This window comes from Arvicola amphibius, chromosome 6 (assembly GCF_903992535.2).
Source record: "Arvicola amphibius chromosome 6, mArvAmp1.2, whole genome shotgun sequence".
NCBI lineage: Eukaryota > Metazoa > Chordata > Mammalia > Rodentia > Cricetidae > Arvicola > Arvicola amphibius.
In genome coordinates, this window is record NC_052052.2 from 151,950,285 (window position 1) to 151,965,349 (window position 15,065).

Sequence of the window (15,065 nt, forward strand, 5' to 3'; positions counted from 1 at the left end):
AAGATCTGCCTGCCTCTGCCTCTGCCTCTTAAGTGCTGAGATTAAAGGTGTGTGCCAGCACTGCCTGGCCAGAAATAAGAATTTTAGTTCTACCCCGGCACCTCATCCTTAGGCATAAGCCTAAAGAAACGCACGCTGTCACCCAAGTTACTTCAAGTCAGTTCTGCCGGACCAGCACAGCGCCCTCAGACTACCCCGAGTGCTGTAAGTCAGTGCCGCCCTCAGACTACCCCGAGTGCTGTAAGTTAGTGCCACCCTCAGACTACCCCCAATTTTTCTTTTCCAAATTGTTACATCTTGTCATTCAGGCAAAAAGCGGGTCAAGACTAACTTTTAGGCTATTTTGAGGCTTTATATTTTCTGAGTCCATTTGGGATATAAGACTGCTAACAATTGTGAAATCAGTCTTTTTTTTTTTAAAGATTTGTTTTGTATATGGCTCTGCCTGTACATGTGTGTGCACGCCAGAAGAGACCACCAGATCTTGTTGCTGGGAATTGAACTCAGGACCTGCGGAAGAGTAGCCAGTGCTCTTAACTGCTGAGCCATCTCTCCAGCCCTGTGAAATAAGTCTTAAATGAACTCTTTAGTATGTATATCCTTTTGCCAAATTCTCCTTAAAACTGATGAAAGTAAAATAAGCATTTTTGAGACAGCGTCTTACTATGTAGCCCAGGCTGGCTTCTAATTCCCAGCGATTTGTCTATCTCCGCCTCTAGAGTTCTGACACCATGCCTGGCAAACTGATAATATTAATGTGTTCATTTAGAAAAAATAACGGACCTGGGCTTGTTCGTAATCCTCAGCTCCTGGAAGGTGGAGGCAGGTGTTCAAAGCCAGCCTCGGCAACGTTGTACCTGGGCTACGTGAAACTGTCTCAAGAAAGAAATACAATAAAATCATTTAGTTAAAAAAAAAAAGTGACCAGATGGTGGTGACACACTCCTTTAATCCCAGCACTGGGGAGGCAGAAGGTGGATCTGAGTTCGAGGCCAGCCTGGTCTACAGAATGAGTTCTAGGACAGCCAGGTCTACACAGAGAAACCCTGTCTCAGAAAACCCAAACCAAACCAAACCAAACCAAAAGGATACACTCTGAACTAAAATCCGCAGCATTTTAATCAAAACTTACCACAGTGTTAAAACCCTGGCCCCACACACCATTTTAAAGAGTGAATTTTATTGTCAATTACATCCCAAGGGAAAAAAATGGCAAAAGAATAATAAAGATTAATACACACACATATGGCATATAAAAGAATACGTCTCAAAGCATGGGAGGCAAGTTGTCTCGGCTGGTTCCCCGGTCTCGGGTCGCTCCGGGGTGCTGCACCTGAGCACGCGGCACAGTCGCTGCAGAAGCCAAGGCCGCCGAGCGCGGAGGGAGCTCAGGCTGCAGCCAGCAACCGCGGGCGCGGCGGCCACCCCGCTCCGGGGGCCTTCGGGGCCTGGGCCGCGTCAGGCAGCGCGCCGGGCAGCCCCGGGCCATGGCGGTGGCGGTGCGAGCGTGCGGCGCCCTGAGGGGGTTGGCGGCGCTGCGCGGCCGGGGTGCGAGCCGGGCGGCCATGGTGAGTGCGGCCGGTGCGGGAGAACGGGCCTGCGGCGGGGAGGGGGCGGCTGCGCGCGCACCCCCGCGGCTCCCGCGCGTCACCTCGGCGGAGCGCCGTGCGCACGCTCGCCCGCGCCCCGGCCCTGGGCAGGCAGAGGCTGGAGGACGCGCGTGAGTTCGAGGTCAGCCACGGCTGCGGGGTGGCACCTGCCGCAAAACAAAACACCCCGAGCAACTTCCGTCGTAGTTTATGAGCTTGCTCACCGGAAACAATCTCGTGTAGAAAAAAACCATTCTAACTGTGAAGAATAGGGGCGAAGCCGATGGGCCGTGGTCGGTCCGTGCGCGGTGGGCGGTGGGCAGCAGGCTCCTCTAAGTGGCCACTGAGCTGGGCAGCCTTGGTCGTGAGCTTTAGGAAGATTAGTAAATTACCTTTCCCCCCACATTCTTGAAGGGCACATCGATTTTTCTCACTACTTCTAAGAAGGGCATTTTAGTTTTCTTATTTCAAACATTGGTATTTTGGCCGTGCGTTGTGGCCTGCCATTCCTGCGCCTAGGGAGACTGAGGCAGGAGGATTACTGCGAAGCCAGCGGGGCGTGCTGGGAGCTCGCCGGAGAGAGCGCAGTGAGACCCTCTGAGAGGGGTTGGAGGGGTGAGCAGGAGGGAGAGTGGATTGAAGGGAAGATTTAACACCAGCGCCATCTAGTGGAGAATGTAGTATGAAGCTCACCATTTCGTTTTCAGGAGTTTATGAGAGCCCGGTTGAAATTTTTTTATGAATATGTCATAGACACGATTTATATTCCTGTAAAATTTCTATAATGAATTTCCTAAAACAAATTATTTTTCTTATATTGCACAGTAGAATTGTTGAAGTCAGAAAATTACTGCTGATAACGTCCATTGTTTTTGACTAATGACTTAGAGTTTTTTTCCTGCTGTAATACAGGACTAGTTATTGCATTTGTTTAGTTAACATGATTTTTTAAGTTAGTAATTTTTTTAAAATAATTTTTCATACAGGTGTGTATGTGTGTGTTCAGGTACACTAAACATATTCTCCTATGTGCCCTTCCCCACTTGTTCCCTTTCTTCCAATAAAAGAAGGAAGGAAATTTCATTTTTTTGTTTTGTTTTATTTTGTTTTTATTGAGCTATATGTTTTTCTCTGCTCCCTTCCTTCCCCCTCCCCTTTTGCCCTCTCCCATGATCCCCATGCTCCCTATTTACTCAGGAGACCTTGTCTTTTTCTACTGCTCATGTAGATTAGATCATTTTGTTTGTTTTTGATGAGCTAGGTCTTATGTAGCTAAGGCTGACCTTGAACTCTGGATACACATATGTTGTGGAATATTACTTTAACTATGTAAAGATGTGTTGAATTTGTTTATGCTGCATTTGCTTAGTTATGTAAAGATGTGTGGCTGTTTCTCCTTATCTGCCTAAGGCACCTGATTGGTCTAACAAATTGGATGGTCAATAGCTAGGCAGGAGAGGGGTATGCGGGGCTGGCGGGCAGAGAGAATAAATAGAAGAGAAGAAAGAGAGGAGAACAAGGGAGAAAAAGAGGAGGATGCTGGGAGCCAGCGAGCCTCCAGCCAGACATGGAGGAGGCAGGAAAGTAGAACATACAGAATGAGAAAGAAAGGTAAAAAGCCCCGAGGCAAAATGTAGATGAAGAGAAACGGGTTAAAATAAGTTATAAGAGCTGGTGGGACAAGCACAAGATAAAACTGAGCATTCACAGCTAATAATAAGTCTGTGTCATGTTTTGGGAGCTGATTGGTGGCCCAAAAGAAAGGCTGTTACACATTTCCTCTTCTACCTCTCCAGTGCTGAGAACATAGGCATGTGCCACCACCCTGGCTGTGAAATTTCTTTAACACAGAATTCTACACATTTTGACTGTTGACACCTAGGTGTGTCTCAAGTCATACTCCTACCCAAAGTGCAGCTCATCTTATGAAATCATGGTGTCTGGGACAGAATGAGCCAGAGTTTCTGTTGGGCACCATCACATTCAAGGTCTCTGTTTTCCCCCCTCCTTTCAAACCTTCCTCCCCCCCTTACCATTCTACTTTCTTTGAATCTTGCAATGGGGACATAGATCAGGCTGGTCTTAAACACAGATTCACCTGTTTCTGCCTCCTCAGTGCTGGGATTAAGGTGTACAAGAAAAGATCTCTTTAAGTCTTTCAAAACCAAAATAAGCAAGCTCTTGGCATTTTGATACTGTAATATCCCTGCTATAGATAGACCCAAGATCCCTAGAACCCAGACTGGCCAAGTGTAGCAGACAGCAGTACAAGGTTACGAAGGTCGCCGTTTACCCTCCCCAGGTCCTGTGCTGCTTCATGTCTCCCTTCACACTTATGAAAAACATTCTCTGGTTACTGTGGGACTGTGCTGGGGGCTGGAAAGATGCCTAGCAGTTTAGATCACTTGCTGCTCTTGCAGAGGACCTGGGTTCTGCTCCAGTGCCTCATAGCAGACTCACAACCATCTGTAACTTCAGTACCAGAGATCTGATGTCCTCTTCTGGTGTCAGTTAGTAACATATATGCACACAGTGCATGCACACACACACACATACACACGTATGTATACACCCATACACAGGGAAAACACATAAAATAAAAGTAAATAAATCACACCTTTAATCCCAGAACTGGGGAGGCAGAGGCAGGTAGATCTCTGGGAGTTTGAGGCCAGCCTGTTCTACAAAGTGAGTTCCAGGACAGCTAGGGCTATTACACAGAGAAACCTTGTCAACCCTGTCTCAAGAAAAATAAAAGTAAATAAATCTTTAAAAAAATAAACCATATTAGCCCCCCGCAAGGGTTCTGCTGAGGGTATGTCTTTTGGGGTCCATTAGTGTTATGGAGTTGAATTAGCTCCATTTCACAGTCCTGACTTGTGGAGTATTAATTCAAGATGTGTTTATGTATTCATTTATAGTATTTGCTTAATGGTGCAAAGATGTGTTACATTCTTTTATGTTACATTTGTTTATGAGGCTGTGTTACTTTGCCTGCCAAAATATATCTGATTGGTCTAATAAAGAACTGAATGGCCAATAGCTTGGTAGGAGAGGGATAGGTGGGGCTGCTAGGCAGAGAAAATAAATACAAGGAGAAAAAGAAGAAAAGGGGTGGATTAAAAAAAGGAGGAGAGGAAGATGCCAGAGGCCATCCACACAGCCAGACACAGAATAAGAAGGAAAGAAAAGATACACAGAAATAAAAAAAAAATGTAAAAGCCCAGAGGCAAAAGGTAGATGGGATAATTTAAGTTAAGAAAAAGTAGCTAGAAATAAGCCAAGTTAAGGCTGGCCATTCATAAGTAGGAAAATGTCTCTGTGATTATTTGGGAGCTGGGTGGCGTTTCCCAAAGAGTAAAGTCATTCAAAGAGCAAAGAGTAAAAAAAACCAAAAAACAAAACCCGAAACAACAACACTTACTACAATCACTGCTGCTGGGTGGGCATCTTTTATGAGCCAGCCTGCCTGCTTTTGGTCTCCATAGGGTTGTGGAGAGCCCAGCACCAGAGAAAAATAGCACCTTCTACAGCTGCTGGATGACAATGGCCTTGTCCATAGTGTATTTCATAGTCTTCCTTGCCAACAAGTCCCTGTGAAAAGCAAACAGAGGTGTTTGACAGTTTGGCTTGTTTCCTATAGTTCCTTTGTGAATGGAGGTTTCTCTGCCCTGCAGCTGCTTTTAAATAACCACTCAGAGGTGTAATACTAATTACAAACTGTTTGGCCTATAGCTCAGGCTTATTACTAACTAGCTCTTACATTTAAGTTAACCCATTTCTATTCATCTATGCATTACCACATGGCCATGGCTTTTACCAGTTTGCTGGCTTCTTGTTTCTTTGGCCACTGGCTTGCGTCTCTCCCCTGACTCCACCCTTCTCTCTGTCTCTCTGTTTGGCTTTCTTAACTAACTGTATTCTGCCTAGCAATGGGCCAATTTAACTTTTATTATCAACCAATGAGAGCATCATATTCACAGCGTACAGGAAGATTATCCCACAGCAGACCTTTGTGTGAAAAATTTCAGAACTCAGTGGATTTGGTAGTATATATCTGTAATTCCAGCACTGAGGGGCTGAGGCAGGACAATTGCCATGAGTTCACAGTCTGGGCTAGTGAGAACTGATGTCACTCAGAGAGAGAGAGAGAGAGAGAGAGAGAGAGAGAGAGAGAGAGAGAGAGAGAGAGAGCACGCGAGAGAGATATGTTGGGCAACATTGTTTTCAGGTGTGTGACTTTTGTTTGTGCTGCATTTGTTTAACTCTGTGAGGCTGTGTTACTGTGCCTGTCTAAAACACCTGATGGTCCCAATAAAGAGATGAACAGCCAATAGCAAGGCAGGAACAAGGATAGGCAGGGCTGGCAGGCAGAGAGAATAAATAAAAGGAGAACAAGGAGCAATGAGAGACAAGGAGAGGAGGACACTGGGGGCTAAGCCACCCAGCTACACAGTCAGGTCATGAAGAAAGAAGTAAAGAAAGATAAACAGAAATAGAGAAAGATAAAAGCCCAGAGGCAAAAAAAGTAATCGGAATAACATAAGTAAAGAAAAGCTGTCTAGAAAGAAGCCAAGCTAAGGCTGGACATTCATAACTAAGATTAAACCTCCATGTGTGATTTATTTGGGAGCTGGGTGGCAGACCCCCTGAAAAGCCAAAAGAGTAAAACAACACCCGACAGAAACATTTCAGAGCTGTTTTTTTCCCAGTCCTGGAACTCGCTCTGTAGACCAGGCTGGCCTCAAACTTAGAGATCCCACCTGCCTTTCTCACAAGTGCTTGGAATAAAGGCATCCCTGGATATTCTTTATTTTTATTTTGTGTGCCTCATTGTTTTGCCATGGGAAGTTTTGGGTCCTCAAAAATAAAACTGGAGTTATAGTTGTGAGCTGCTGTGGTTGCTGGGAGTTGAACCTGGGTCCTCTGGAAGAGCAGTCAGTGCTGTTAACCACTGAGCCATCTCTCCAGCACCCCCTCCTCAGCTATTAATTCTTAGAATTATATACTTATTTTGAATTACTTAGTTCCCCCCCCCCTTTCTTTTTGAGACAGAGTTTCTCTGAGTAATCCTGGCTGTCCTGGAACTCACTCCGTAGACCAGGCTGGTCTTGAACTTGAAGATCTGCCTACCTCTGCCTCCTGAGTGCTAAGATTGCTTATTTTGAATTACAAGGTTTTAAATGTTTCTACTTAAGATACATTGTTATTCTCCCCTTTTGTAGAGAGAGAAAGTAGCTGATATATCAGGGAGAAAAAGCTAGAAAATGGTCTTATTAACAAACTCCTGTCTCTGTCTCTCTCTCTTCCCCTGAGACAAGGTTTACTCTATGTATCCCTGGCTGTCCTGGAACTCACTCTCTAGACCCGGCTGGCCTCGAACTCACAGAGATCCAGCTGCCTCTGCCTCCCGAGTGCTGGGATTAAAGGTGTGCGCCACCTCTGCCCAGCGCTTACGCTTTCCTAACTGTATGGATGTCTGTGATAAAAAGTTTGAGGATTCTGGGAGTAGGAATGAGGTGCAGCTTCATGTACTGACAGAGTCTGGAGCTTGCAGCTCCACCCCTCCCCCAGCGCCTTCAACATTAGCTCAGTGTTTTGGGGGAGAGTCTTGCTGAGAAGGTCTCACCAGAGCCTTCAGTCACCCCGCTAGGAGGTGAGGCATGAGGTGGCTATTAGGTGCTTAAGCTGGAATGAGAAGCTGTGTTCATAGTTTATAGCAATGTGTTCATAGTGTGTAACGTTTTAGCTAGCAAAGGAAGGCATAGGATGAATGGCACAAGGGCTGGGTTGTGACTGTCCCTGGGGAGCAGGCATGAGGTGGACAGTGCCGGCAGGAGCTCCAGATGTTCCCAGTGGTCCCGTGACACATGGCGTGTGCTTCCCTGGCGCTCTTGTTTTCAAGGCTGTGGTAGGGGCTGTGAATCCCCAGAGGGGCTTGTATGAAATTCCATGGAAATGCACACTTGGTCTCCGCTCTGTAGTGGGGTTTTCATTCTATACAAAAGGGAATAGAGGGGCTGGAGAGATGGCTCAGAGGGTGAGAGCACTGGCTGCTCTTCCAGAGGTCCCGAGTTCAATTCCCAGCAACCACACGGTGACTCACAACCATCTGTAATGAGACCTGGTGCCTTCCTTGCCTGCAGTACATTATATGCTCAATAAATAAATAAATCTTAAAAAAAAACCAAAAAAACCAAAAGGGAATAGACAGCCAGGTGGTGGTGGTGCACACCTTCAATCCTAGCACTCGGGAGGCATAGGCAGGCAGATCTCTGTGAGTTTGAGACCAGTTTGAGCTCTCTACAAGAGCTAGTTCCAGGACAGGTTCCAAAGCTACAGAGAAACCCTGTCTTGAAAAACCAAAAAAAAAAAAAAAAAAAAAAAAAAAAAGGGCATCGATACCCTAAGTAGTTTAACCCACGTGAGTGAGCTGCGGAGGCGGAGCGGCAGGACAGGGTTAGAGCCCTGAGTTCCCGGCCTGATCCTTTCAGCAGCCTCTCTGGAGAGTTGGCTCTGCCTCGGTTGCACGTCCTGGACTTCTGATGCGTCTAAGAAGGCGGGTGGCAGTAGCAGTCTTAGTCATGGCCGTACACACCAGAGCTGCTGAACTGTGGGGTCTGAGGCAAGCACTCAGGAGCAGGCACAGACACCAGCCATCTTCCTTCTGGACAGCCCACACAGAGTTTGCCTGTCTTGGAGAGTAAACGAGTGAGAGATGGCTAGAATTTGCTACCTTTGAGACTGTTTTTTTTTTCTATATTGCTTCATAAGAGGTATAAGTTTTTGGAAAGAGTTTAAATAAATGCCGACCCTTTCAGACAGGAATTGTGTTTTCTTCCTAGTCTTCAAATGCGCAGTGGCTGACTGCAGAGGAGAGGAAGGAACTGATTCCCGGCCTGAAGGCAGCAGGATGGTCGGAATTAAGCGACAGAGACGCCATTTACAAAGAGTTCACCTTCAAAAATTTTAATCAGGTAATTCCTGATGTGCCCGGCTTGTCCTGTTATGTGACTACTGCTTGTCGGTGCCATGTGCGTTTGGACCCACACCCTCTCTTCCCTATGAATTCATTGACAGAGATTGTCCTGCTGACTCGGGCAGTCTGAGCTCTGGGGGAGGGGTTGGTTTTATGTTGCTTAGAAATCAGCTCTGTGTGGTGGTGTAGACCTGGAATCCTAGCATTGGAGAAACTGAGACAGGATCGTGAGTTCAGGGTTAGCCTGCACTACATGGTGAGTTCCATCCTGACTCTAGTTCATGACCTTGCCTCCCCCCGGCCCCCAAGAGAATGAGAATGATTGAATATCAGATTCTGAAGCCACTGTAGCTTTGATTTGGGGTTGGGTAAGATCGTCTTTTTCTGAGTAACTCTAAATGAGAACACGAGTGTTTTTCTGTGTACTAGAAGGGTGTATACAGGAGGCCAGGTGAGAGGCACAATCTGCTTTCTTTCTCTACTTTTTCAGGGCACTTAAAAAAATCAACAACTCATACTTGTGTTTTGTCTCTAAACCATCTCCTATGCTGCACCTCTTCCCCTTCCCAGCCAGCTCCTAGCCTGCTATCCAGCCCTTGAACATTTTCTCAAAATCTGACCTCCCCGGGGAGACTCAGCCTTCCCAGGTAACTGTTCCATTTGGGCCGCACCCTGTTCAGAGAGTCATCTCCCATGACTTGGCTTTCATGACTCCTCCACTGCCTTCGTGTACGGTCAATGCTTCTGACTAGCTCATGTTTGCTCAGTTACTTCAGTAATCCTTTGGACAGATTTCTTGTTTTTATTTATGTTAGGTGTTGGCATCTAGCAGTCAGAGCCCATGTTTGCTTTGCTCTCCATGCTTCTGAGTACAAACAGGCATCGACTGCAGGGCAGACATTGATTACAGTGTTTGCCGGTTTCTGCAAGGGTGTGCAAGCCCCAGATTCCCACCGAAGGAGCCCTTGGCACGTCTTCCTGGTAAATGCCATTGGCTCTGCTGAGTTGCCTGCCCTGTTCTGTTTGCCTGTCATCTGGCTGCCAGCCATTTGCCGTAAGTCCTCAGTTCCTGAGAAAACCTGGACCAAGCTGACTGCTTGCTCCTGCCGCTTCGCGTGCTCCACAGCGCTTGTTAGGGTCTCTGTGTTCTGTGGCTGGTGGCAGGGCGCCTCACTGGTACGGTAAGCTGTACATAGCTTCAGGTAGCCTTTCCCAAGCTTATTAAAATCCTTACATGTGTACAGCTTGACTTCTTTAAGCCTGGGCTAATTTATCGGGCTTGAACCTGTGACTTAAGGTGCTAGCATGGTGCTGCCTCAGGCTCCGCCCCGAGCTGGGCGGGAGGGAAGCTGTGCAGGGCATGTGGGATTAACCGTGCCATTACACTTCATAAGGTTTCACTGCCTGGGCCTTTCCCTCCAGTTTTTAGGTAGGGGAGCCAGCATCAACTCCCCAGCAGGCCCCGTGACTTCTGCCTGGGCAGTGGCCTGGGCTGGTATTGGTGCCACGATCAGCTATCACAGCACACACACAATCAGAACACACCTGTAATCGACACGCTGGGCCCCCATTTCTCATCACAGAGAGGGAGGGGACACACTGTGTGCAGGTATCCGGAAGACAGCATTGAAGACCTGGTGGTGGAATGCAGCTTGCAGTGGCAGACATGGAGTGTTCTGGGGAGGCAGCTCTGCCTGCGATTGGGTATTGTCAGAATAAGGACAGGTCTGTGATTCAGCACTTACGGATCTCGCCTTTAGGGAGATTAGACAAATGAAGAGGCAGGGCTAAAGGAGAAAGAAACATTAGCTAGTAAGCAGCGGCGTTCAGTGTGTGGCACGGAGCCCTCAGGCCTGTCTGTGCGGATAGCATCATAGAGCCTGCTGCGTTTCCTGATTCGTGACCACTGCAGAGTGGCTTTGTTGCTATTGTGCTTAAGAGGGGAGTACAGCTGGTGTGGATACCGAGGCAGGAGGACCACAGTGTGAGGTCAGCTTGGACCATGAAGAGGGTCTCTGACTTCAAGAATCAACCAAAATGTGGGCTGTTGAGATGGCTCAGCAGGTAAAGGTGCTTGTTGCTAACCCTGATGATCTGAGTTCAGTCCCCAGGACTCAGCATGGTGGAAGAAGAAAACTGACTCCCTGAAGTTGGTCCCTGGCCTGTATACTTGCACCATAGCGCACACGCACACACACACACATGCATGCACGCACGCACACGCACACACACATGCACACACACGCACACACACGCACACACACGCATGCACGTACACACGTACATGCTCATATACATATTTGTATATCTGTGTAGAGTACGTGCGGGTGAGTGGGGCTGCCAGAGGAGGCCTGAGACAGCCATTAGGTTCCCTGGCGGTTGTGAGTCACACGATGGTGTGGGTGCTGGGAACTGAACTCAGGTCCTCTGGAAGAGCAGCGAGTGCTCCTAAGCACCGAGCCACCCTTCAGGCTTTGATTTTTGCCATACAAGTAACTCTGGTTAATTCTCTGTGTACTTTAAGCACCGTCTCTGTGGCTGGCGTGGCTCTAGGCTCCAGGCCACCCAGTACTGTGGAGAACAAGACGATGAACAGAGGAGTAGGTGACGTGGTCTGAGCTCATGGAGGGAGGGCTCCCTGAGAAACCAGGCCAGTATTGAGTGAAGGGCAAAGAAGGCATTGCCTTTCTTTCTTCTTTTTTCTGCTGGGGTTTGAACCTAGGAGCCTGAACATGATGGGCATGTGCTCTGCCACTGAGCTATGTCCCAGCCCAGGAGGGGAAGGCAGTCTTTCAGATCACAGTCTCTCTGGGGAGAGAACGTGTGGAGACTGGTGGACATGTGAGGATGTATGGAAAGAACATTCCAGAAGAGGATGGATTTCCTCATACAAAATAATCTCGAATGATGGGATAGGAACCGGAAGGGTAGTGTTCTAGAGTGGACAGAGAGGAAGAAAGGGCTCTAGGGCCTTGTGGACATAGTGAGGCATTTGAACTTTATTCTGCAAAGGACAGATGGTAGAGAATTCCAAGTAAACAGACTTGGCTTTTGTTTTAAAACAACAAACAACACCACCAAGAAAATTTGCTCCAATTCCTCTGTTGAGGATTGATAGAAAGAGGGCATTAGATAGCAGGGAAGCTGTTTGGACTCTCAGATTAGTCCAAGCCAGAGCCTAGAGAGTGGAGGTGGCAGTGGAAATGGAGAGGAATGGGCGGGGCGATTCCCATCAGTGTGAGGATGGAATTAGGCCTCTGTGAAGAACTGGGCTGTAGCTCAGTAGTACAGCTGCTTGCCTGGCATGCCCAAGGTCCTGGGGTCTATCCCAATTCCAGAGAGGGGGGAAGTGGGAGAGAGAGAGAGAAAGAGAGAGAGAGAGAGAGAGACAGAAACACAGAGACAGAGACACACAGACACACAGAGAGACAGAGACACAGAGACACACACAGAGAGACTTGCAGATGAATTTGATGTGGGGTGAGGGGGTATTAATGATGACCCAAGGTTTTGGTAAACTGTAAGATGGCGGAGGATGTCATTGGTACCTCATGCAGAGTTGCAAAAGGGAGGGTATGGGAGAGAGGAGGGGACTAACTAAGGCTACTGTGTGCACATCAGGAATGAGACACTTAGTCGTTCAGTTGGAGAAATCAGGTAACAGTTATGAGGTCAGAATGCAGACCGAGATGAGAATTACCGGTGGAGGGGGGGGCAGTAGTGAAAGCAGGTCCAGGCTAGCAAGAGGGATGGTACTGGAGTGGCCATGCAGGCACAAGGCCAGTTTGTCGTTGCGTTAGGAAAGGACATTCATCCTAAGAAGACACAACTCTCTTCTGATTGTGTCTGTTCCTTTGTTGAGTCCTGTGGTTGCCGGCAAGGGCATGTGAGGTATAGAGATAACAGAAGGAAGAGTCATTTAATGTCTAAGGTAATGAACTAACGAGGGAGAGGTGGCTGATGCTGGGATATTTGGAGTGCCATTAAAGATTATGGTGCAGCTTTCAAAGTGAAGATTTTGTGTTATCCAGCTTGGAGTAGATAGATACTGGGTTGGGCTGAAAAAAAAAAGACAGCTGAATTTTGAGCAAACACATGCTGTGGAGTAATAGAAGGGCAAGAGAAATGAAAGTGGGTACAAGGGAAGGATTAAACTGTTGGCCCTTGGAGTGGGGGTGGGCATGCATATGCTATAGGACATATGTGTGTATGGAGAGTGGGCATGCATATGCTATGGGACATATGTGTATATGGGAGGGTGGTCATGCATATGCTAAGGGACATATGTGTGTATGGGGGTGGTCATGCATATGCTATGGGACATATGTGTGTATGGGGTGGGCATGCATATGCTAAGGGACATATGTGTGTATGGGGGGTGGTCATGCATATGCTAAGGGACATATGTGTGTATGGGGGGTGGTCATGCATATGCTAAGGGACATATGTGTGTATGGGGGGTGGTCATGCGTATGCTATGGGACATATGTGTGTATGGAGGGTGGTCATGCGTATGCTATGGGACATATGTGTGTATGGAGGGTGGTCATGCGTATGCTATGGGACATATATATGGAGGATGGTCATGCATATGCTATGGGACATATGTGTGGGGTGGGCATGCATATGCTATGGGGCATATGTGTGTATGGAGGGTGGGCATGCATATGCTATGGGGCATATGTGTGTATGGGGGGTGGTGATGCATATGCAATGGAACATGTGTGAAGGTCAGAGGATGACTCATGGGGTAAGTTCTTTTGTTCATTGTGGGACCTGGAGACTGAACTCAGGCCATCAGGCTTGGCGGCAGGTGCCTTACCAGCTCAGCCATCTCTTTCCCCCATTGAACAAAGTTAGAATCACCCTGAAAGGCTCCTTTGTGGGTTTTGATGAGTGCTGAAAACAGGAAAGTTTGAACTGAGGAGGGTAGACCTGACCTGAATGTGGGCAGCACCACCCCAAGGTCTGTGGTTCTGAACTAAAAAAAGGAAAAGTAAGCTGGGCACCAGCCTTCATCTCCCTGCTTCCTGATGCTGATGCAAACCTTCCTGCTGCCAGGCCTTCCGTCCCAAGATGGGCTGTATCCCCTGGAAATACTGAAACAGGCCCTTGCCTCTGGTCAGGTATTTGGCCATACTGGAGGAAGTGCATCACTTTGAGGTGTTTGCTTAAGCTTTGTTCAGTATCATTCAACTTCCTGTTGCTTGTGAGATGTCGCTCTCTCAGTTCCAGCACTGTGTGTGCCTGCGCCTCCATGATAATGAACTGAGCCACTCCAATTAAATGTTTTCCTTTATAAGAGTTGCCGTGGTCATGGTGTTCCTTCACAGCTATTAAAATCCTAACTAAGACAACCTCCTTTTTTATTTGTTTATTAGTTTCAAGACAGAGTCTCACTAGGTAGCCCTGGTTTGCCTTGAACTCACTTTGTAAGCTAGGCAGCTTTGAACTCACAGAGATCTGCCTACCTCTGCCTCCTGGTTGCTGGGATTAAAGGTGTGTGCCTCCAGTTGTGGCTTCTTCTCTCTTTTTAGGCTGAAATCAAAATCAGGGGGCTTCTACATGCTACCCTATTGTCCTTTACACCCAGACAGCAAGGTCTGTGAACTGAAATCTAAGTTCTCGTGGTCCTAACCTAGAAGTTTAGTACATACAGTCTTCCTCGTGTGCAATTTGGCTATGCAGAACTGTCCTTCAAAGCTCTGTGGGTCTGTACTGTTTTTGCTCTTCTAAGGCCGGTGTGTGTGTGTGTGTGTGTGTGTGTGTGTGTGTGTGTGTGTGTGTGTGTGTGTGACAGGATGTTTCACTGAACTGGAAGCCTGGCATTTGGGCTAGGCTGGCTGGGGCCAGAGGGTTCTTTGGATCCACCTGTCTTTCTGTCTGTTTCACAGTACTGAAGTTACAGGCATAAGCAGCCATGCCCTGCTTCTGAGGTTTGGTGAGATACTCTGTCTCAGGTGGAGAGAGAGAGACATTGGAACTTTTGCTTTAACTTTTCATGTGTGCTCATAGACATACCACACTGTGTACTACACACACATACACCATGCATGTACGTAGACATGCACATCCCCTTCAGCAATGTTTGCCAAGCAAGTACTCTTACCCACTGAGACATCTCCCTAGCCTCCATTTTTCAAGGTTTAAATTTTTAACAAACTTTTTTTATCTATTTATTTTTTTTTAGGCAGGAGCTTACCAGGTAGCTTAGGCTAGCCTCAGACTTTGAATCCTTCTGCCTTAGGTGCCTGATGCCCAAGAACTAGGATTTTACAGGTGTGCAACACTTAAGCCCAGCCATTTATTTGGTTCTTTAAATAGTCTTTTCATTTTTATTATGTAAAATCTTTTCTTAAAAAAGATTTATTTTATTTTATATATATGAGTGCTTTTGGCTGCATGTATGTCTGTGCACCACATGTATGTACTTTCTGGTCTGAAGAGGCCAGTAGAGGGTGATGGATCCCCTGGAGCTGGAGTTACAGATGGTTGTG

General features: G+C 47.3%; 1 protein-coding gene across 2 annotated transcripts in view; it reads left to right on the top strand.

Moving 5' to 3' along the window:
- Nucleotides 1-1,451: 1,451 nt before the first annotated feature.
- The window catches only part of Pcbd2 (pterin-4 alpha-carbinolamine dehydratase 2), a 55,498-nt gene continuing 41,884 nt past the window's right edge, over nt 1,452-15,065 (top strand). The window contains exons 1-2 of one of the 2 annotated variants that reach the window (XM_038334941.2): nt 1,452-1,568; nt 8,435-8,566. In XM_038334941.2, coding sequence (XP_038190869.1) covers nt 1,488-1,568; nt 8,435-8,566 — 213 coding nt within the window. In that variant the 5' untranslated portion in view covers nt 1,452-1,487. The remainder of the gene's footprint in view (nt 1,569-8,434; nt 8,567-15,065) is intronic. The other variant, XM_038334942.2, reaches the window with a different exon arrangement.